General features: G+C 31.9%; 1 protein-coding gene across 2 annotated transcripts in view; it reads left to right on the top strand.

The window, feature by feature from the left end:
- The window catches only part of CATSPERB (cation channel sperm associated auxiliary subunit beta), a 124,814-nt gene that overhangs the window by 89,776 nt on the left and 12,116 nt on the right, over positions 1-22,922 (top strand). Inside the window, exons 19-25 of one of the 2 annotated variants that reach the window (XM_074289619.1) lie at positions 2,592-2,933; positions 6,150-6,289; positions 7,320-7,517; positions 10,441-10,551; positions 14,037-14,147; positions 16,960-17,098; positions 20,123-20,223. In XM_074289619.1, coding sequence (XP_074145720.1) covers positions 2,592-2,933; positions 6,150-6,289; positions 7,320-7,517; positions 10,441-10,551; positions 14,037-14,147; positions 16,960-17,098; positions 20,123-20,223 — 1,142 coding nt within the window. The remainder of the gene's footprint in view (positions 1-2,591; positions 2,934-6,149; positions 6,290-7,319; positions 7,518-10,440; positions 10,552-14,036; positions 14,148-16,959; positions 17,099-20,122; positions 20,224-22,922) is intronic. The other variant, XR_012486431.1, reaches the window with a different exon arrangement.

Genomic DNA, 22,922 nt, shown 5'->3' with positions numbered 1-22,922 from the left:
CTGTCTATAGATAACACTCCCTCTATCTGCCTAACAATGAGAAAGTAAACAGATAATCTATATTAAGTCTCTTATGATTTCCCTTTCCTGATTATCCCCTTATGCTTCTCCTGAGTCCTGTATTTTGAAATTCAAATTTTCTATTCAGCCTCTGATCTTTTCATCAAAAATGCTTGAAAGTCCTTTAATTCCTTGAATATTCATCCCCTCCCCAAAAAGCATACTTAATTTCACAGGGTAGATGATTCTTGGTTGTAATCCTAGCTCCTTTGCTCTCCAGAATATCAAATCTCAAGTCCTCTGATCCCTTAATGTAGAAGATGCTAAATCTTATCCTGACTGTAACTCCATAATACTGTTTCTTTCTCAATGTTTTCAATATTTTCTCCTTGACCTCAGAGTTCTAGAATTTGACTACAATATACCTGGATTTCTTTCACAAGGTGATGGGTGAAGTCTTTCAATTCCTAATATACCTACTGATTCTAAAATATCAGATAATTTCTTGAAGATGATTACCTGGGCACTTTTTTGGTCATGGCTTTCAGGTAAACCAATAATTTTTAAATTATCTCTCCTGGATCTATTTTTCACATTTTTCTAGTGAGATATTCTACATTGTTTTCTATTATTTCATTCTTTTAGTTTTGTTTTATTATTTCTTATAAAGTCATTAGCATACATTTGCTTAAATTTAAATTTTAAGGAATGATTTTCCTCAGTGAGCTTTTATATTTCCTTTCCCATTCGGCAACTTTTGCTTTTTAAAGCATCCTTCTCCTCATTAGCTTTCTATATTTTCTTTTACATCACTCTCATTTCTGTTCCCAACTTATCCTTTACTTCTCTTACTTGATTTTCAAAATCCCTTTTTAGCTCTTCCATGGCCTGAGCCCAATTCTTATTTTTCTTGGAGGCTTTGAATGTAGAAGCTTTGACTTTGTTACCTTATTCTGAGTGAGTAACTTTCTGTAATCAGAATCTTTTTTGTTCTTTGCTCATTTTCCCAATTATTTGGTTTTTAATCTTTTGTTTAATGTAAGGTTCTGTTTCCAGGGTGAAGGATGCACCATGCCAAATTGCAGGGATTTTGTGCATCTGTTTTCAAAGATACTTCTAAGGGACCTGCATTGTTAGCCAACATTGCTACCCAAATCAAAATATAGGTAAGGGAACAATTTTTGCCTCAGAGCTAGCAAAGAACAGTTTTCATCTTCTTACCTTTGGGCTGAGCCCTCTGGAAGCTGCTATTGCTGCTTTCACTGCCACTACCATTGCTGCTGCTGCCATTGTTGAATCAGTGGCTCCCCAAACCCACTGCTTATTTGCTGGACCTCCCCTCTCACTCCAGTATTACCAGTTTCTTGATAACCTTCCAAGCCATTCTTGGCATTTGTGGGTTGAGAGATCTAGATTGCCATTTCATATGCCACTGCTTCAAAGGTCTAATCCTGCTCCTTGTTTGCTGGGACCCAGGTTCAGCTGGCATGTCCTACACTGGGATTACATTCTCAGTGTTGTGCAACCATTCTTGCTGACCTAAGTTGTCTTCAGCTAGAAAATTGTTACACTACATTGGTTTAGAGTCATTATTAAAAGTTATTTGGAGGAGTTTGAGGCAGAGCTTGGGTAAGTCCCAGCTTTTACTCCATTATTTTGGCTCCACCTCTTCAATAATACTTTAAAGAATAAAACTATGATAAAAGGCACCATAAACATATTAAAATTATATGTATAGGGGCATCTAGGTGGTGCAGTGGATAGAACACCAGCCCTAAAATCAGAAGGACCTGAGTTCAAAATTTGGTCTCAAACAATTAACACTTCCTGCTATGTGACCCTGAACAAGTCATTTAACCTCCATTGCCTCAAGGGAAATATATATATATATATATACATACATACACACACACACACACACACACACACATATATATATATATGTCAAATCTCAATATGGCATGTCCCTTAAGAAATGTCTTTTAAAAGAAAAAAATGATAATAATACACATTACAAAATAACTTTGAATAGTTGTCATAAATTTTATATGAACCAGGTTTTGGGGAAAGTGTGTATGGGGAAAAGTCATTTAATAATTTTGACCAATATAGTATCTGGAGGCTTACAATGCAAAAATAGATTAGACCTGTTCTTTATAATGTCAATCAAAAGGAAAAATTGAGAGCAATGAGTGAAGGAAGAAGATTAAAGCTCATTAAAAGATTAGAACTCACTATAATATAGAACATTTAACATTAGAGATGTCTAAATGGAATTGGCCCACTTGAGTAGTAAATTCCCAATCACTGGAAAGGAAAATAAAAGATCATTTATTTGGAAAAGCATTGAGAACAATAATAAAATGGACATAGGTTTTGCCAACTGACTTTTATGATCCCTTTTTACTCAGATTCTAGGGTAATGTATTAAGACTCTCTTTTGAAACTTATGATTATGATATGAAATAATTTAGCCTCAGGTCTAGCCCATGGTTTAAAGTTCTAATACATTTATCTATTAAAATAATAAGTTATGTGTGCAAAAGTATATCTATCTACTCTTATAAAAATAATTTTTATATTTTATTTAGATTTAGGAGACATATTTTTATTTAGACGTTCTGACATTCTGAAGACTATAGTGATTCCTGGTTATAGCAGCTTCCTTCTTATTAAGCTTCCTGATTATAAGACAGCTCTGGCTCTTGCTACAATGCCTACAAGAGTTCCTTTGAATAAGACTTTTAAATATAATGAATGGTTTGTTTATGACTTTTCAATGCATTTTGATTCTACATGGTCTGTTTCTCCCACCATTTGTAACCATTGGATTCAACATGATGATGTTCAAACATCAAAAAGTATTGTTAAATACATGGATCTAGGGGCTTCCTACACTTTTAAAATTAAGATAATTCCAAAGATAAGTAAAGGTGAGCTTAATTCTTTTTCTTTAAATCTGTAAATAATAGCCAGAAAATAAAGAGATATTTTCCTTTTCTTGAATATGAAATGTGGTTTTTGACATCTGGGTTATTCTGTATTATAGTCATTATTTCAGAATCTAAAATTCCTCCTTCTTTATTTTCCTGAAAATTTGTCATTTCATTTGATTATCTAATATTTGCAATCATCAACCAACTTAAAAACATAATTGTGTTGGAATATATATTTTTTCTCAGAAAGGAATATATGTATAACGTCTTCGTGTATTTGTCATTCAAATATTTTGTGACCATAATTCTGTCAGTGTTCTTTTTTAACCACAGTCAAAGACCTCAAAGACTTCTTCACAATACAATACAATGGTATCCTCATTTGTAACAAGGAAGTACAATTATAAGCATAAAAGTAAATACCTTGGAAAGCAAATTTCCATGTATGACAAGTATCTTTCACACTCCATACCTAGGTTACTGAATTTTAGTCAAGAGAGGCAAGATTTATTTCTCCTTAATTAATTAGTATTTATTATGTTTCTTATGTTTTTCAAATTTTGTTTCTTTTAAAATATTGCAATAATTGTATAAATTTGTGGTGCTATACTCAAATAGAAATTGATCCCTACAGCCACATATTGATTTAGAAAATCACAAGTTAATATTATCTACATTGTTTCTATTTTTCATTGATTTTGTTTAAAGTTTGCCAAATACATTTTAGTCCGGTCTACCTAGCAATTGGAAGTTTTGCAGATTATAAATTGGATATTTATGATGTAAATTTTTGCACCAGTTTTGCCAATTTCTATTTGTTTCACTTGCTGTAAAATTTCTTGAATTTCTTTGAATTTTTCATATTCCTCCTTATGGTATAATAATATTGTACATTTTTGTACCAACTATTTGCCAATTGATGAGCTTTACTTTGCTTCCAATTATTTACTAGCTCAATTTTTAAAAAGACATACATATACACACACATTGAGCTAGTAAATAAATTTATTTATATATATATATACATATGTATAATATAATGTAATAAAATAAATGTATATATACATATAAATGAAGTTTCTGCATTTCACTTTTTTGAAATACATTTCAAAGTATAGTATATGTAAAACATTTTATGAGAATATTTTAGTGTTATAGAGCTTAAAAATAAAATTTACTTAAAATAGAATTATTGAATACAAAGGAACTATGAAAGAAGAAACTTTCATAAGGATGAACTGTTTAAATCCCAATCAAGGGTCAGGTAGGTGGTAGAACAGATAGAATAATAAGACTTGGATTCAAATCTATCCTCAGATATTTATTAGCTGTGTGAGACTGAGCAAGTTATTCAATCCCTGATTCCCTTCCAAAAAAATACACAAAAACATTCTAATCAAGACAAATTATATTAAAATCTTGTTGAATTGTATTGTCATAAGAGACCATTAAATTAGTCATTCTAGAAAAAGAGATTTCAAAATAGTATAGTTTTCTTGATATAGAAAAGTTTTTTAAAAAGAGAGGGAGGAAAAGATACATTAAGGAAAAAGATAGGGGAGCTTTTTAAGACACAGGTTGCTAAGTCAAATTTTATGCAAATATGGAAGGATTACTAGGAATGTGCATCATTTGAATCTCACTTTCATTTCAACTGGTTAAAAAGACTAGAAATACACACAAGTTGGATGTAGAAATATTGTAGTGTTCCTTCTATCAAAAACTATCTTTGCTATTTTATACTTAGCCCATGTGTTAACATGGGCTCTGTAATGACTCTACCAGCCTGTCAGAATTACATAAGTAGCCAATCAGAAAGGCTTCTGAAGATCCAAACTGCTTCACATACCACTGATTCTTTAGAGACACCTGTGGCAACCAGTAACCACAAGCCAACCTTGACAAAGGCAACCTTGAGTAGCAGCTATAGGCTCAAGACCTTATGTAGAACTGTTTAAATATCCTGTTGCCTGGCTTATTGTGTCTATACATGTTTTCTCCTTTAATTCTCCTGTTCCCCACCTGAAAATCCCTGGAAACTGTTATCTCATTATTTTCCCACTCCCCTTAAAGCAACTGAGAACCCTGTCTTCCCTCTGTTCCCTTGCAAGATCTCTCTCCTCTCTCTCCCTTTCTATTTTTTGGGGCAATTTGCATCCTCAATAAGATTTTGCACTCACTCTTCATAACTCATTATTCAAAATATTTCCTTTAGAGCTTTAATTATCTTCTCATATCTTCCTCTTTGCCATCTGTCTTTTTCTAAATTTGGAAATGTTTTATAAAACAAATAAAAATGCAATATAATTTGAATAATCTTAATTTGTGGTTTTCTACATTTTTAATGTGGCTTGCACAAATTAGATGCTATTTAAGTTAGACACTAAATATATGAGTCAACCTATCTGCTAGTGGTGTAATTCACAGGTAATTGTCCTATTGAGGAACCTGTGCCACATGACATATATAAATGTAAGACATTCTGGCTGTTATTAAAATCTTTCCTCATTATTTAAAACAGCTAATTAATAACAACAAATCTTTCTTTTGTCCTGATCTCTTGAACTCTAATCCTACATTACCAACTGCCAATTGAACATTTCAATCTACATCTTTTGATAATAATTTTTTGTTTTTCAAAATACATGAAAAGATAGTTTTCAACATTCACCTTAATAATACACCTTTGTGTTCCAATTTTTTCTCCCTTCCTCCCTCCATCCAGCCTTTCAGTACTTGGAATCAACCCAAGAAGTCCAGATGATAAAGTTGCATTTTCTGGATCTTCTTCCCACAATCATCTGCTAAACTTGGAACTGGAGTCTATGATTCCTTTTTCCCATCATCCTAGATAGGAAGATATACCTGGAGAGCACATACTTTGGGGCCTGCCTCACTACCTAACTAATTCAAAATTAATCAAAATTAAATAAATGTAGAGGTATAAAATCCCTATCATACACCCAAAATGAAGATATGAATGGAGAGAGAAGAGAAAGAAAATTGGAAATAAATGAACAGATTGTCTCTAACCTTAGATTTTTGATTAGCCAAATAAGTAGTGTTTGGATAACTTATTTGCAATTCCTTTCCTTCACAATTAGTTAGACACACATTAACTTTGGTAGATTTAATTTTGAAATTCTATTCAACTTATGGCTAATCCCTTGAATAAATTCAATAACTGATGAATTGTAATTTTCTATTGCACAGGTGCACAACTATTTCAAATACCACATGTAGAAGTATTTGCTGGATGTCCTAATTTGATGGAGATAAAGTCTCTTGGATATTGGGATGATACTGACAGTTACATAATTGAAATTACAACTATAAATAGATATTTACGACAAGTAAGATAATTTTCCCCCATAACAGATTTTTAAAAACTCTTATTTCATATAGTCTATTTCACATTGGAGGTGCCAATACTTTTTTTTTGGTTTGTTTTGTTTTTGTTTGTTTGTTTGTTTTTTTATCATGGAATACAAATCTCCCTTTCCTTGGTAGTCCATTTCTAGACCCATTTCTAGACTTATTCCTAGCTCTATTTGTACAGATAACTCCATTTCTCCATTTTCTCCTTTTTTAGAGGTGATCCGTGAATCAGTTCTAGGGACAGCTTAATGAGTAAGAAATCTAAGAAAAGATAGGGAATATCCAAACACAAACTAGAGGGACTGAGATCATTACTCTGGAGTCAGAGACCTAGGTGGGGGTATTCCTAGACAAGTGAAAGACATACCCTCTTGATAATGGGGTTAGTACCTCATCAGCATTTAAAATTGGAGAGAGGGATTTTTTTTGGTGAGAACAAAGTGAATTCCCATGGTTTTTCTCCTTGCAACAACCTCAATAGATCTGAATTTCAAATTTAAAATAATTTGTCATATCTAGGAAGTTCAGTGCATAGAACTAATCCTGGAGGGAAATCTGAATGAAAATCATACTTAGGCACTTAACTAGCTGTCATTTGGCTTCATTTCTCCATTTACAAAATGGAAAAAAATAGTAGCACTGACCTTATAGGATAATTGTGAGATTCAAGCAATTTAAAATATATAATACCCTTTGGAAACTTTTTATTACTTTTGAAGCTACTATTATTACCAAAAATTTAAAAGCATTACTAATAAGGCTATCAGTAGGGGCATGTTTTGAGGGGTTGTTATACCTCTAAAAGCTTTTGTTAAAATAAGATCTACCAGTTATTAGTAAATTTTTCACTACTAATCAACTGTTAATAGCTATTTTCCCCCTAAAAGGAATAATAATGCTTTTGTTACAACTTATTCTTTATTTCTGTTACTTTGTTAATATTCAAATATTAACCTTTTCTTTTGGGCTCATTAATTGGACATAAATCATATGACTCTCTCCTAGGGTATGACTTCAATTTCCTTCGTAGTTTGGCAAGCATCAACATTTTGCTATACAACAACAATTATATTAACATTGAAGAGCAGCTGTAGTTATATCAAAAACATGTATCTTATTCCTAATCAGAAAATTTCGATGTCTGACTGGGAAAAGGGAATACATAAAAATAAATATGGTTTCAATATGATCAAAACCTTGCCGGTAAGGATAGACTATACTAAGAGCAACAATACTTTTTTTTTTTTTTTTTTTTACTAATATATAATCAGCTATTTTTAGGCATATTTCTGAGATGTTCAAAACCCTTTATAATAGTTTTATTTCAATGGTACTATTTAGAAAAAATGCTAATGACTTTTGATACAAACCTGGAATAAATAAATTTTCTAGAATGATAACTTTCAAATGAGAAATGCTTTAATCGGTCAGAATGAACTGTTCACATAATCAGGGTGAGCAACAAAAACATTATTAAAACATTAAATAGACTCTTTAGTTTTCATTGTGAAAATAATACAGGACATAATTAAAACTTTTATTAAATGGGAGGATATACTTCAGGACCCTATTTGGATTGCATGGAGTGGGAGTGGTCCAGGTTAAAGGGAAGCTCATCTCCTGTCATCTCCTGACTCACTGAGAGAGGAAACAAATCATCTGGAAGCTTCTGAGTTCTGAATTGAAAGTACTTTCAATCAGTAAATATAGTAAACTTTAAAATTTGATTATCTTTGGCAATTGCAATTACATTTTTTCAGTCTCCAAATGTTTATTTCCTGCTTTATAACCCTTAGCTCTCAGTGTTATGACTAGTTTTATTCATTTGAATTCAAACCTGCTTGATGAATATTGATTTATATCAAAAATTCTCCTAAATTTGATGTATTCTTATTAACTCAATAAGAAATCTCTGCTCATTAACAAAGTTTTCAGATTTATTTTTGCAATGAGAGAATTTGTCAAAGTATCTTTTCAGATATTTCACCCCTATCCCAAACACTGCATTTATATTACAAGGAGGATGGAGTTGTGCAAGTTTCAATTAGTATACACTTTGAGTTATTAAGTTAATTAGGGACTTATTTAAATTTACTTTTGATGGTCACTTTATATAAGATTCAGTCTAAAGAGAAGCTAATTAGAAAAATATGTCATCACATAAAAAGATAAAGCTTGAACTCTAAATTGAAACAGATGATCTGTGGTCAAATAGGTCTTATGAATTGTCTTCAACTTTACTCTTATCCAGCAACCTTATAAAATACAATAGTTCATATATATACATTTTCTAAAAATATAATGAATGTTTACCTCTTTGGCAAACCTTTTAGTTTTTCTTTCAAATACAAATTTAATAAATATGGAAGTGCCAACTATATACAAAAATATAATGTATTAGGTATTATAAATAGAGATGAAAAGTAGCACAGAGCCAGTCTCATAGGAGCTTAGAGTCTTCAAGCAGAGAGATAATGTATTTACAGGAAAAATAAGTGTTAAATAAAGGATAGGTCCAGATGGAAATGTTTATAAAATGTACTATTCATAGTCTTTGCTATAGTCTTTTGGACATTATTTAACATTTTCATGATGGCTAGGCATAATTACTATGAACATCCTTTGACATTTATTCATTTTAAAAATAATTATTAGATATCTATAATATGCACTGTTCAACACCAGACATCAGGGGACATACAAAAATAATAAGAACTAGGGTATGTTTTTAAGAAACTATAATTTCTATTGCTTTTGGTATTAGATTTTGGTAAGGATTTAAGAAGACATCTACAGATGAGTATGGCAGCTAGTCCTTAAATGTAATGACTTCTACTGGCAGTGTTTTATTAGTTTTTCCCTTGCCTCTTCTTAGTTGTCATTGTTTTTCCTCTTGCCTTCATGCCAGGCTGACTACTGCCTTTTAGTTTTACTTCTAGTTTGCTGCAAGGCACCAGTATGCATCAATACTAAATATCAGGTTTTGAGCAGAAATGTATGTGCTCCATATTAACTAATTCATCCTCCTAGGAAATTATTTTAACTTCATTTTAGCTGTCATATTCTGAAACACAGAAGTGGCGAGCAGCCTTGATAAATAGATCATTCTTGTACTACTAATATTTCTCTTTTCAATAATGCATTACCTTGACTATCATATACCATTAAAAGGATTTAATAACAATATGACCGAGCAAATTGGACATACCAGTAAATAATTACACACTAAAATTGGAATTGATCTAATAGTACAAACAAATCCCTACATAATTACATAAACTTAAACGTTGTAGAAAGCTGTACACCACTGTAAGTCTGTTTTGTAACAAAAGACTGAGCAAAAGAGAAATGTTAAGTGGATAAAGAGTGAAAATCTTGGCAAATATGATACTTTATAGATTTGTATAATTTAAACAATAAATTGTTGGACTTAGCTGGTATGAAACAAGCTCATTTTTAAAAACAAATTCGTTTTTCTTTACACTAAATGAGAAAAGTATTTGCAAGACTGATCCCAAATTACATATAATTTCCAATAAAATTTCTATTTGACTTTGGAAGGTGCATTCTGATAGGGGATACTTGTAATGCTAGACATCTTCTTTAAAGGAATGAATAGAACTACATTATGAAGACCTTTCTCAGAAAAAGCTGGCAAGTGCCCTATGACTAGAATGGACAACTTTCTCCAACTGATAAAAAGTTTGTCCTCTGTCAGCTTTTCCCAAGACCATTGTTAATCCATGTGACATTATTATTTTTTTAAGATCAATGATTTAATTCTTAAGACAATTAAATAATATATTTCAATTTAATTGAAACGCTTGCCAACAGTAATTTACACTTCCATCAACAAGTGCAATGTCTTATACCTGTTATGTGCAAAGCATTGTGTTTGTTGCTCAGCCTATTTAAATCTACCTAACTCAAAATGTAACCTAACAAAAAAATGTAGGCCCACAGATTAGAATTAAGGAAGTCTAGAAGATAGAGCTAAAAATAGTAATGATAGTTTCTGGGTAGAGAAAGTAAGAACATTTAATTAAGTCTTATAAAAATGTTGTTGAGGTGACATTAGTATATACTTACTAAGTACATTTGTATCATTATGTTTAATTCCATCCAGGAAAACTACAGACCTCCCTCCCAGTTGGGAATAGCTATTCCACTCACAGACAATTTTTATAATGCTGATCCCAGCAAACCCAAGCCAAGAAATTTATTTCCTGAATCAAAAGTAAGTCATTTTCAATGATCATATAAGGTTTTTATGTATTCTAGACTATAATCATTGTAATAATAAAAAGATTCTCTATAGTTACTTCTAAATATCCTTAAAATCAACAATATATTATTGGTGTATTAACTTGAAACTTTTTTCACTGACATTTTATTTCAAAAAGAAAGAATGAAGCACAAATGGAATATAAGGCAAAATTTATAATCTTGTTTTAATTTTTCTTAGTCCACAATATTCTGTATGTCTTTGGTCTAAGAAGGGAAGAAATTAAAAACAAAACTCAAGTATATAATAACATGTACTACTCTTGTTCCCCATGTAACATCACTCCCCAGATGTTACATTTCTTCTCTCATTCATGTTTTTTTATATCAAGTTCTTTGATATGCTCTTTCTCTTCTATATTCCTTCCCTCCATTCTTCCTTCCCTCTCTCCCTCCTTTCTTTCCTTCTCTTCTTCATTCCTTCCTTCCAGCTAGCCATCCATTCTTCCTTCCTTACTTTATTCCTTCCTTCTTCCTTTCCAGCCCAAATCTTTCTTGTTCATTCTTGGGGTTTTGATGGCTCAGGATTCATATGTTAAACCCAAGAATGCTGAAATAAAAAAAAAAAAAAAACCAAAAACCTTTTAGAAAAAGATGTAATGAGGTTATTAGTATCCACAGAGAAAGGCAGTTAAGTACAGTACTAAAATCAGTAGTAAACAGGAGAGTGAGGTTAAATGTAGAACATGAAAGCAAAAAAAAATAAAAATTTAAATTTATTAGGCATAAGAAACAAGAAAAAGAATATAATAATGGACATTTCAAGGACACTTGTTTTATATAAAGTGCTTTTCTTGTAGAAATATTATGAGGTAGGTAGTTCAAGAATTATTCCTATTTCCATATGAGGAAACTGAACCTCAAACTTTCCAGGTAGCTTTATCATAATCATAATGTTAGTAAATGTTAGAAAGGGGATCCTTCATTCTCTACATTGCACTACATGTTTTTTAAAATTATATATGTATTTATGTGTGTATGTGTGTGTGTGTGTGTGTGTGTGTGTGTGTGTGTGTGTATGTGTAATGTCTGGAATAGCTCTCTGGAAGATCTCTGGATGAGCCACCAGGAGGATCTCTGTTTCTGTCTCCATCTTCTGTATCTTCTCTCTGCCCTCTGTGTCTATGTCTGTATCTAAGTTTGAGTTTGAGATCCAACTCAAGCTTGAACTCCAGCTTTAGATTTTATTTTTGTCTCCATTCTTCTCAGCCCTTAAATGCTTTAGTCTGATTATATCATTACATCACACTAAGTATATGCCACTAGAGTTATTTTATCATACTAGAGTGATTACATCATTATATCACACCAAGTGTATGTGAACTAGAGATCCATTATCTCATCAATCACACTGAGTAAACATCCTGCTGTAAGTATCCTTGCCTCAAGTATGCCTTTCCCAGAGTTTTTCCATTATCTGTGGCCCTCTACATATATGTATATTTATTTCCAATTGCATGTAAAGACAATCTTTAATCCTTGTTTTTTTTTGTTTGTTTTTTAATTAAATTTTGAGTTCTAATTTCTCTTCCTTTCTTCCTCCTCTTCTTTTCCTGAGATGGTAAATAATTTGACATATTATATATGTAGAATCTTATAAAACATATTTCCATATTAGTCATATTCTGAAAGAAAACACAGAGTTCCCTCCAACAAAGAAAAAAAGAAGTGAAAAGTTTGTATTGCATTCAGTTTTTATCAATTGTTTTTCTGGAGTTAGGCAGCATTTTTCATCCTGAATCCTATAGAATTTTCTTGGTGTTGAAAGTCATTCGCAATTGACCATTGTACAATGTTACTGTTACTATGCACAATGTTATGTTTTTACTCCCTTCATTCTGCCATAAGTTCTTATAACTCCAGGTTTTTCTGAAATTATCCTGCTTATAATTTCTGATAAACTATAGTATTCCATCACAATCATATCCCACAATTTGTTCAATCAATCTCTGGTTGATGGGCATTCTCTAAATTTACAGACCTTTTGTCATCATAAAAAGAGGTTCTATAAATGTTTTTGTACAAATTTCCCCTTTTCCCTCTTCTTTGATCTCTTTGGGATACAGACTTAGTAATGGTATTACTGGGTCAAAGTTTTCCAGTCCTTTGGGCATTTGGGTCAAGGTTTTATAGCCCTTTGAGCATAGTTCCAACTTATTATTCAGAGGGGTTGATTCATTTCACAATTCCACCAATAATTCATTTGTGTCCTAATATTCCTATACCTCCTCCAACATTTATTATTTTCTTTTTCTGTTATATTACACAATCTGATAGATATAAGGTGGTACCTCTAAGTTGTTTTAATTTACATTCTATAGAAAAATAATAATATTTTAGAGAACTTCAACCAATTTAATAATATTTTAAAGAATTTTTATGACAATAGATATGTTTTTTTCTTTGCCTTAAAACTGCCTGTTTATATCCTTTGATCATTTATCAATTGAGAAATTGCTTGCTGAGAATGCCTGCTTACCAGATTGCCTTCCACCCTCACCTCATTTGTCTCAACTCAATGAGTTGTCTTGAGTTGAAAAATTGCTTCATATCATCCTTTTGTTGGTTATTCTACTCCAGAATTTATTTTAAATCACTATTATAAAGTTGACTTGAGGACCAGTTGGGAGAACTCAAGAAAGTTTCTGCCTTATTCCCCTATCTTAGTTCCTACATTGCTTTTTTAATATGAGAATGGAAAGATTTTGACATTCCATAGTGAAAAGTTTGACAGACTATAGTGAAAAATTTTACTCACAACTTTAATCAATCATATGTAGGAATAAAAATTCCATCAGTTTAATTTTCCCTTCTATCCCCGTTCTTAGCTTGGAGCTCAGCTGCAGCATTTGAGACTCAACTGTGGGTCTGTGCTACTACTGATTCAGGTTGAAAGCTTCACAGTTTATATATATATATATATATATATTCCCAAAAGAAAGTATAATCTTAAAATCTATTAGTCTGCATCAATATGTAGGAAAGAGGAATAAAATTGTGGCTAATCTGAATTGGTAACATCATATGGTAGTTAAAGACAGCTGGATGGGGCAATAGATAAAATACTGAACCTGCATCTAAATTCAAATTCAATATCAGACATTTACTATGTATGACTATGAACAAGTCATTTGACCTGTCTACCTCAATTGTCTTATCTATAAAATGGGGATGATAATAGAAGCTTGTATTTCGCAGCTTTGTTGTAAAGATCAAAGGAGTTCATATTTGTAAAACTCTTTGAAAACCTTAAAGGGCTATGTAAAAGCTACCTCTTATTATATGATAGAGGTGATGATAAAATAGGATGAAGTTTCCAGAGCCAAACAAGACACTGATGACATGTTTCCTGAGGTTTTCTTTATTGTCAGAACTAAGATAAGGTCTTCCACACTCCCAACAGAAACTGTTCTCTCATTCTTTTTGTTTGTTTTCTAGGTAACTGGAAAGTACAAGCAGTGTTTGAATAAATCCTCTCGAGCAGACTGTAATTGTTCCATTGTTGAGAAGTTTTCTTATAGTACTGATTTCTCAGACTGCAGGGAAAAGGTAAAAGAATCTGCTACCCTGAAAACTAATGATTTAAATCCAAGATACTAAAAAAAAATTTGACAAAAGCAAAACATATGAAAATAAGATTCACTGCTTACAATTTATAGAACAAACAACAAAAATATTATTAAAAGTCATGACTTAGTCTATAGAGAAAATAAATTTCTATGAGACAGGAAGGCTATAGATGAGAATAAATAAATGAGAATCATTTTACACAGGTATTTGAAGTAAAAAGCATATAGCCATACTAGGTTAAAAAATGGTCTAGGTGTAGGTTATTGTGTTCCAGGAGAGAGAGTAGAATCCTATCTGTTGTTCCATCATTAGCCTTGGGGCTGATGGAGATAGACTGAATTCTTTCTTTTGGATGGCCTTTCATTATAAATTAGGAAATTGAAAACAAAAACCTGAGGAAGTAAATTGACTGCTCATTTACCCTAAAATGGAAGCTTATTCTAAAACAATGTTACTCTTGTCAAGAGGGAACAAAAAAGCACCCTTTTATCAATAGGAAAATCTATTCCTTCCTTCCCTCCTTTCTTTCTTCTTTTCCTCTCTCCTTCCCTTCTTGCCTCGCACTTTTCCGCTCTCTTTCTATCCTTTCTCCCCTTCCCCTTCCATTTTCCCCTCCTTTTATTCTTTTCTTTGTTCCTTCCTTCCTTCCTTGGTAATAGATTAGATATGGGCAAGAAAAGATAGTGATGTGTTAAGGATGGCATTTTAGATGTAACTTGAGAGAAATCAGGAATCCAGGGAAGGAAGAAGGTAGAGATGAAGAGAAATAGAATTCCAGGAATGGGGGCTAGCTAATGAAAATGCACAGATATGGAAGGTGGGGAGTCTTTCAAGGAAAAAAAGAGCAAAAAAGCTAGAGTCACTGGAACACAAAGTATATATGGAAAGGAATGACAAAGATGAGAAAGATGAAAAGAGTTAAATTATGAAGGATTTTGAAGATCAAATAAGTTTATATTTGATCCTGGAGGCAATACAGAGGCAGTACATTTTTTTTTTTTTTTTTTTTTACAAAGGGCAGAATTGCAGGGAGAAGAAGAGGTGACATGGTCAGACATGGACTTTGGGAAAAGCAATTTGACAACTAAATGGAGGGTGGATTTGAATGGAGAGATATTCAAAGCAGGGAAAACTATCAGAAGGCTATTCCAAGAATTTAGATGTGAAGTGATGCAGGCAGGCCTGCACTAGACTTATGGGAGTAACAGATGAAGGAAGGGAGCATGCATATGTCATGAAGATAAATGACAGAACTTGATAACAGATTGAATATGGGGAAGAGTAGATGAGAGAGTGAGAAGTTGAAGTGAAAAAGGCTCTAAAGTGTGGTCATAGTGATGAGAACTAGGTTTAATTGAGGTCTAGTGGCAGGTTCGGGGTACAAAGAGTCAAATACACCTCCCCTGCAACCTCTTTGGATTCAGTGCAAGGATACAGAGTTAAATGAGATCTAGTAGCTGCACAAGAGTCCTCTGTAAAGGAATTTATACACCAAAAACCTAGATTGATAAAAGAGATTTATTATGGGGTTTGGAAGTAAGGTTAAAAGGTAGGAAAACACCAGAGCCTAGGATTGGTTCTGGTGGGCAGAAATCCTTGACATGACCAGTGTAAGGATGCCATGTTTGGGATCTCTGCACTGGTGGGCTTTGGATAATCTGAAGGAGCTTGTGGGTGGAGTTCCAGGTTGGCTTCTGGTTTAAGATTAGAATTTGAATAGAATTCAATGGGTTTTTAGATAAGGAGGAAACTGTTTGTGCTTGGGGTGGGACAGAGTCCAAGGAGATTTTAAGAGTTTTGGGGTTTCCTCATCAATAGGTGAATAGAAAACTTAAGAACATGGAAGAATTAATATTAATTACACATTAACAAAATTAGTTTTATTAGTTTTGTTTTCCAATTTTTTGCATATCTATCACTAGTCATGATTTCCCCTCCAGAAGTCTTCTATTATGATAAATCAATAAAACATAACACATAAATAATAAATTAGAAAATTTTTAAATAAGCAAAAAAAACCTAAGCAAAACTGATCATATTTTTGAATTTCTTTAGTCTATCATATCTCTGCCAAGATGTTAGGAGGTATCAATCTTTAAAACTGTGAATGATTTCCCTTCATTATTTCATACAAGTTTTTCCATGTTTTTGTAAAATCATTAAGCTTGTCATTTCTTATAGCCTGATATAAGAAGAGAATTCTAAAGTCTTTCTGACTTTTCATTCTTTATCATGTGACTTGTTCTCCAAGTTCTGTTCATTTCACTCTGCATCAGTTCACATATATCTTTCCATGCTTCCTTGAATTCATCATTTGCTTTTTTTTCTTTTGCTGCAAATTTATTCCATTAATAACCATAATTTATTCAATCATAACCCAAATGATGGACATTTACTTTTGTTTCCAGTTCTTTGCTGCAACAAGAAGTAGTGGTGTAGAATTTTTAGTATATTTGGATCTTTTCCTTCTCTCTGACCACTAGAAAGGCATATGCCAAGTAACATTATTACTTGGTCAGAATTAGATTAAGGGACTTTTTGATAAACTTTGAAAATGTTTGCCAAAATCCTTATCTCTACCTACAATACATTGCAATGCCAAATAAGAGGTATCCCTAGGACTCAAATCTAGCTTTACTAACAACATATTATTTTAGTATTATAGTATTATGTGTAACCCTGATTGTGATTCTTTGGTACTTAAATTGTACAAATGTAGCTACCATTATTTTAAAGGGATATGAGTGATTTTTATCTAGATTAAACATTCCTCTTTTAACGTTTATTTTAGGTCCCTCGGTATAAGTTTCCAGTTAGCCAATATCCCATCTCTTTGAACATCCTCAGTGAAGATCATAAAGAACTCAAGATGGAACCTCCATTTTTGGTTACTGTAACTGAAGTGAATCAAAGAGGAAATTGGAAAATCAGTAAGACTCACTTATTTCTGGACAATTTCCACTTGATCATAAAATATTGAATCATTTAGACCAGTAGGTTACAAACAGAGGTCCATAAGGGAATCTTTATGGATCTACAAGAAAAAATAGTTAGGAAAGGCCAGAATGTTTATGCTTGTCTTCTACATACCTTGTTCTATCAGTAATTCAGAAGTGAATTCTATTACTTAAAAACATTTCAGGATTTCAGCCCCACAGAATTTGAAAACTACTTTCTTGGTGTCATGAGCATATATTTAGTGTTCTCCCATGACAAAAATGTAACATTCATCCTGCCTTGGCAGGGTAGACTCATTCCCTAAATTCTTTCAAAACTTAGTTCAGATGCAGCCTGCTACATAAGTTCATTCTTTCATTTTAATTAAAAATATATTATTTATTTTTAACCTTTTTAAAAAAATGTTGAGTTCCAAAACTTCTCCCTCTCTATCACCCATTGAGGAAGCTGATGTATATATAAAATAATATAAAGCATATTTCCATATTAACCATATTTCCAAAAAAAATTAAAAAAAAAGATAATAAGAAAATTATATTTCAGTTTGTATTTAGAGTTTATTAGTTCTCTTTCTCTGGAAATGGATAGCATTTTTCCATCATATGTCCATCACATACAATAACAGAAAAATAATAATCAGTGCAGGGAACATAAATAGAAGAGGAAGAAGAGGAAGAGGAGGAAAAGGATGAGAAGAAGATGATAATATAAAAAGAATAGGAAATTTTCTGAGATGCGTATAAAACATTCCTTTGAGGGAAAACAAAAAAAACTCTAAAATATACATTAATAGAATTAAAAAAGGGAAAATTAATGAATTAAATATGTAGTTAAAATTAGAAAGCCAAATCTAAAGTAAGCACAAAAGAAGAGCTATTCAAATAGAGAAAAAAAAGAATATGAAAAAGGAAATTTATAGGAATGTGCAATTAAAATCTGGCTGTTTAAAAAAGATGGATAGAATGATAAATCTTTAGCCTATTTGAGTAAAAAACAGAAAAATCAAATCAAAAGCATTGAGCAAGGTGAAGTGACAATATCAGAAGAAATTAAAAGAATCATACTATCTAAAAACCTGAGAACACAAGAGAAACAAATTTCAAATATTGTGGAACCACAGTTAGAATCATACAAGACCTAACAATGACTATATTAAAAGGTCATAGGTCATAAAAAATTATATTAAATAGCTAAAGAACTAGAATTCCAGCCAAAAAAAATATCATACCCAGCAGAGTTAAGCATATTCCTCAGTGGGGTGAAAAAACAAAAAACAAAAAACACAAACAAACAAACAAACAAAAAACAACAACAACAAAAAAAAAAAAAAAAACCCTGACATTTCAATGAATAGCTAGACTTTGGGGATTTTATCACAAAATGACTTGAACTTGATAGAAAAATTGACACATAAAATCTATGAGAAATACAAGGTAAATATCAGGAACTAACTTCTAGGATCTCAATAAGGACACAGTGTTAATGTTTTATAAATGAAAATGTAAATCATGTGTCGAAAATTGTCATTAATATTTGGGTAGTTCAAAAGAAATATTGGGGTAGAGCCAAGTTTGATGTCATGATGTGATCCACCTTATGAAGGAAATGGAGGACAAAGATAGTACAACTTTATATAAATTATATGAATGCATGTGTATATTTATGTTTATAATTGTAGATATTCACATGTGTACGCCTATATGTACATATATATAGATAAAGTGTATATTTATATACATATACATATATATATGTATATTTAAATATATCCATGCTTAATTGTAGTTGTCTGAGAGAAGGAAAGTGAATAAAAAAGAATAAAGTAAAAAGTGCACAGCAGAAAAATCAAGGAAAACCTGCAAAAAAGCAAAAAAAAGGAAAAAGATGGATAACTCTAAGCATAATGTATAGTATTATAGTTTTTCTTAAAATAAAAATCTATTATTTTATATTTTATATTCTCTTATGTTCTCATGAAAACATTTTCCCCCTGTGTTTTTTTCCTATTTTGTGTTTAGGTTTTAAAAATAATAATAATTAAAAATAAAGGGGAAAAAAGTTATGGAAAAGCCAGCCTAACATGTTCCAAAATCTTTGGTTGGGTTGTTTGTATGGGGCTTGAATTTATGATCTTGGACTATGATTCCTACTTGGATTTCTGAATCATTACTTGTTCTTGTGTTTTCCCTAGATATTTATTGGAGTAGTTTTGCTTTAATGCTGGGATATTGCGCATTATTTTGCTTACTTCAGATAATTTTCCTAAACTCTATCAGATATAATATTATAAGGCAGTGGCACCTGAAGGTATTATTACAGTACTAGTATACATGAGTAGAAATCAGAATTCTTATAGAAAATAAGATATGGCAATTTTATAGCTGATATTTATGTTAATATATTTGCAATTCACATTTCTTCTCCATGATTTAGTTTCCTCATTTGTAAATTGGTGGGATAAGAGAACTGATTCTTAAAGTTCCTGTAATTTTATGATTTCATGATACTTAAAGATAATCTTGTGAGTTACTCTCATTATTCTTGTTAGGTTTACAGCCCTGTTCTTTGAATTTTAGTATGCTATATCTTCTACAATTTCTCAGATTTATAAGTGATAGTTTAGCCATCTTTGAACACAAGTGCAAGAGACCTTAATTTATGAAAAGATCATTCATGAATCGGTTGGTTGGGACTTGGAACATATATCCCCACAAAGACATTATTGATACTTGCCATATTTTCAGGCTAGTCAATAGATCTATCAAATCTGCAATTTTTTTTGAAGCAAAGCTCTGAATTAATAATACTGTGTGACTTTGTAACTATATAAACTTTTAACTCATTGACCACACTCACTTATCTGTAATTTGAAAACAACTTCTCTTGCATGGAAAGTACTTTTTTTACTTTACATAAATGTGAGCTCTTATAGAACATAAGCACCATCTTGTTTTTATGGGAAAACATATGAATGAAAGATGTTTTGTATATTATAGAACAACATGTTCCAGAAACTATGATGAAACTGAAGAAATATGTAGAAAATAAGATTTTTCTTCCTGTATATAATCCAAAGAACCTCAACCTAAGCATAACTGTAAGTTCATAATTTTTTTACTCAAAGGAAATTGTCAACTCCAATGTGTATAACTTCATGTTGGAACACCATCACTTTGTATAGTTATCTCAAGGAGAAGTAATCAGAGACCTATTGAAAATTAGCCTATGCTCTTGAGTTCCTCAAATATAAACAGTAAGGGACTTGTGTGGTGGAACACATCTTTGTGTCCTGACAGGAAGCTGAGGCTGGTGTATCATTTGAATTTTGGAGTTCTGAGCTGTGGTAGGGTTAAAGCTATTCAAGTAACCATATTAATTTCTCTACAAATATTCTGAATTGGCAGCCAATGGCCACCAGGTTGCCTAATATGAACTAAGATTTATTTATTATTTATTTATAGAGAATAAAATAAAAATTCACATCTTCTGAGCCAATCAGTATTAGGATAAGCCCTTTGAATAGTAATAAAACTTCTTTGATGAGATAGTTAAACTTATCCTTAAAAACCATTTTAAATGAAAGAAAGAAAGATGAGAGTAAGCAAGAGAAGGTAAGGAAGAAAGGAGGAAGAAAGAAGGAAGAAAGGAAAGAAGACAGAAAGGAAGGGGGGAAGAAGGGAAGGAAGTAGTAAGCAAGAGAGAAAAAGAAAGAGAAAAAAAGAGGAGAAAAAGAAAAAAAACAAAGTAAGAAGAAAAAAAAACAAAAAGCAATCCCATTTTTATTTCTCTTAAAATTTTCTGAATCTCAAGGTCCTCCCCCCCAAAAAAAGTGTCATTAATAATTAATTCATAATTTCCCTTTTCTTCATGAAACAACCAAAACTAATTTTTTTTCCTGAAATTTCCCTTTCTCTTTTCCTTTTCTCATGCTTCATGACTGGCAGTCAAGTCCTTTTCCTTGCCATTTCCAAATACTTTAAAAAACATTATTAAGAATAATTGTTTAAACTCTAATTCTTTTGTAGTTCATGTAAATATTTGTATCATTGCTATATAATGATCTCTAAGATAACTTCCATTTTCCTCAGTGACTTCAGCTTGATTTTAAGTCTTTTGTACTACCTTAACCTTCTCTACATCTTCAGTGATTTCAACCTTTATTTCAGTTGGTTCTTCCATCTTCATTCAGTTTATAATTATTCTTGATTCACATAGTTTCCATAGCTACCCTATCCCAGTAATCTCTATACAGATTCACTATTATCTAAAGTAACTCCACTTCCAGGAGCCCAAACTTTGGAATTCCTCAAATCAGTTCTCAGTCTTCCATTTATTCTTCTCTCCTACTGCTTCACACTTCCAGAACATTTCTAATCCTTCACTATTTATTATGTCACTTATATACCCTTGCTTCAAACAATCAGCTCCTTTTATTGTTTTGATTTTACAGCTAACTATTCCACTATCCTCCACTTATGAATCCATGTCTTCTTTTCCTTCCAAAAAATCCTCATCCCAGGTTCTCCTCCAATCTCTGCTCTTAACTCCTTCATCCCTTGTTTCTGCTACTCAGTATAGCTACAGAAAATCACAACATGGTACTTAGAAAGACTTACTCAATTGAGTATATTCTCTGTGGTTTTCAAAAATTTTAAATACTTGCTGTGGCACGGCTATATTTTGATTCTACTCTGAGCATCATTAATATTTCTTAATTTCTCATCTCTATTCCTACCCTATCTATTTCAGGAATGACCTCACTTTTTTTCTTTATGGAAATTAAAATGATTTCTTATGAACTTTTTCATTTCCTTTCTTGCCACTTCAAAACCTTCCCCTATGAAATTTCAACCTTGCTTCTATCCTTTTCAGTCTTATTTCATTAGATGTAAGAATTGTCTGTTTTTTGTCTTTAAAATATCGAACCCTTAGCACAATTCTTGACAGTCAACTTATAATAAATACTTTGTCTAATTTATGTACTCTAACCTAGTCTCAGAAGACATTCAATCACTCTATTTCTGCCCAATATATAATTCTTTTTATCTCATTCAAAAAATTTTCTCTATTCCACATTTCCATTTTCTTTAGAAGTTAATCTCTCCTTCTTCTAGCTTCTTTTTACTCTACTACCGCCTTCAAATTATTGATCAATCTTATTGTTTCATTCTCACTTTCCTTCTTGGCTACTTTTGACCCATTTCAACAATGGATTTTCCTTTACCACTTATTCTTCTGTGTTCCTAATTTACGAATCCCAAATGCTGCCACCTGTCTAGAGCCACTCAATGCTACAATGAGTCAAAAAACAAACTTTGGTACTACTATTATTGTTGTGTGAATTTGGACAAGCCATCTAATTTCTCTGAATCTCAGTTTCTTGATCAATAAAATGGTTTTAGACTTGTGACACTTAAGTTTATATGCACTTGGAAGTATGGGCATTCCTGAATGTACTAATAAACACTGATTAGTTAACAATTGATAGAATGAATATTACAATTAAAAATGGGGACATTCCTGTGAGGGGCTGAGAGTGTGATCATTTTCAGACAGAGACCATCTCTACAGCCAGACCACCCTCAGCCTAGGGTAATCTAGACAGAAGATCTCTACCTAAATTGCTTGAGTGGAACACAAGGACAGGAATATACTTTAGGTAAAAATGGTCTAAGGGGAGTGAATTTTTGGCAGAGTTCAGTAATGTCCTTCAAAATCTAGACTTCAAACAAGGAAAGATGACATTGGGAAAAACCTAGATGGATCCTCCCCCATAATTTCTTATTAATAAACATC

The sequence above is a fragment of the Sminthopsis crassicaudata genome, chromosome 2 (assembly GCF_048593235.1).
Source record: "Sminthopsis crassicaudata isolate SCR6 chromosome 2, ASM4859323v1, whole genome shotgun sequence".
Classification (NCBI taxonomy): Eukaryota; Metazoa; Chordata; class Mammalia; order Dasyuromorphia; family Dasyuridae; genus Sminthopsis; species Sminthopsis crassicaudata.
Note: the sequence above shows the minus strand (reverse complement) of the source record. Positions and strands in the feature narration are given on the sequence as shown.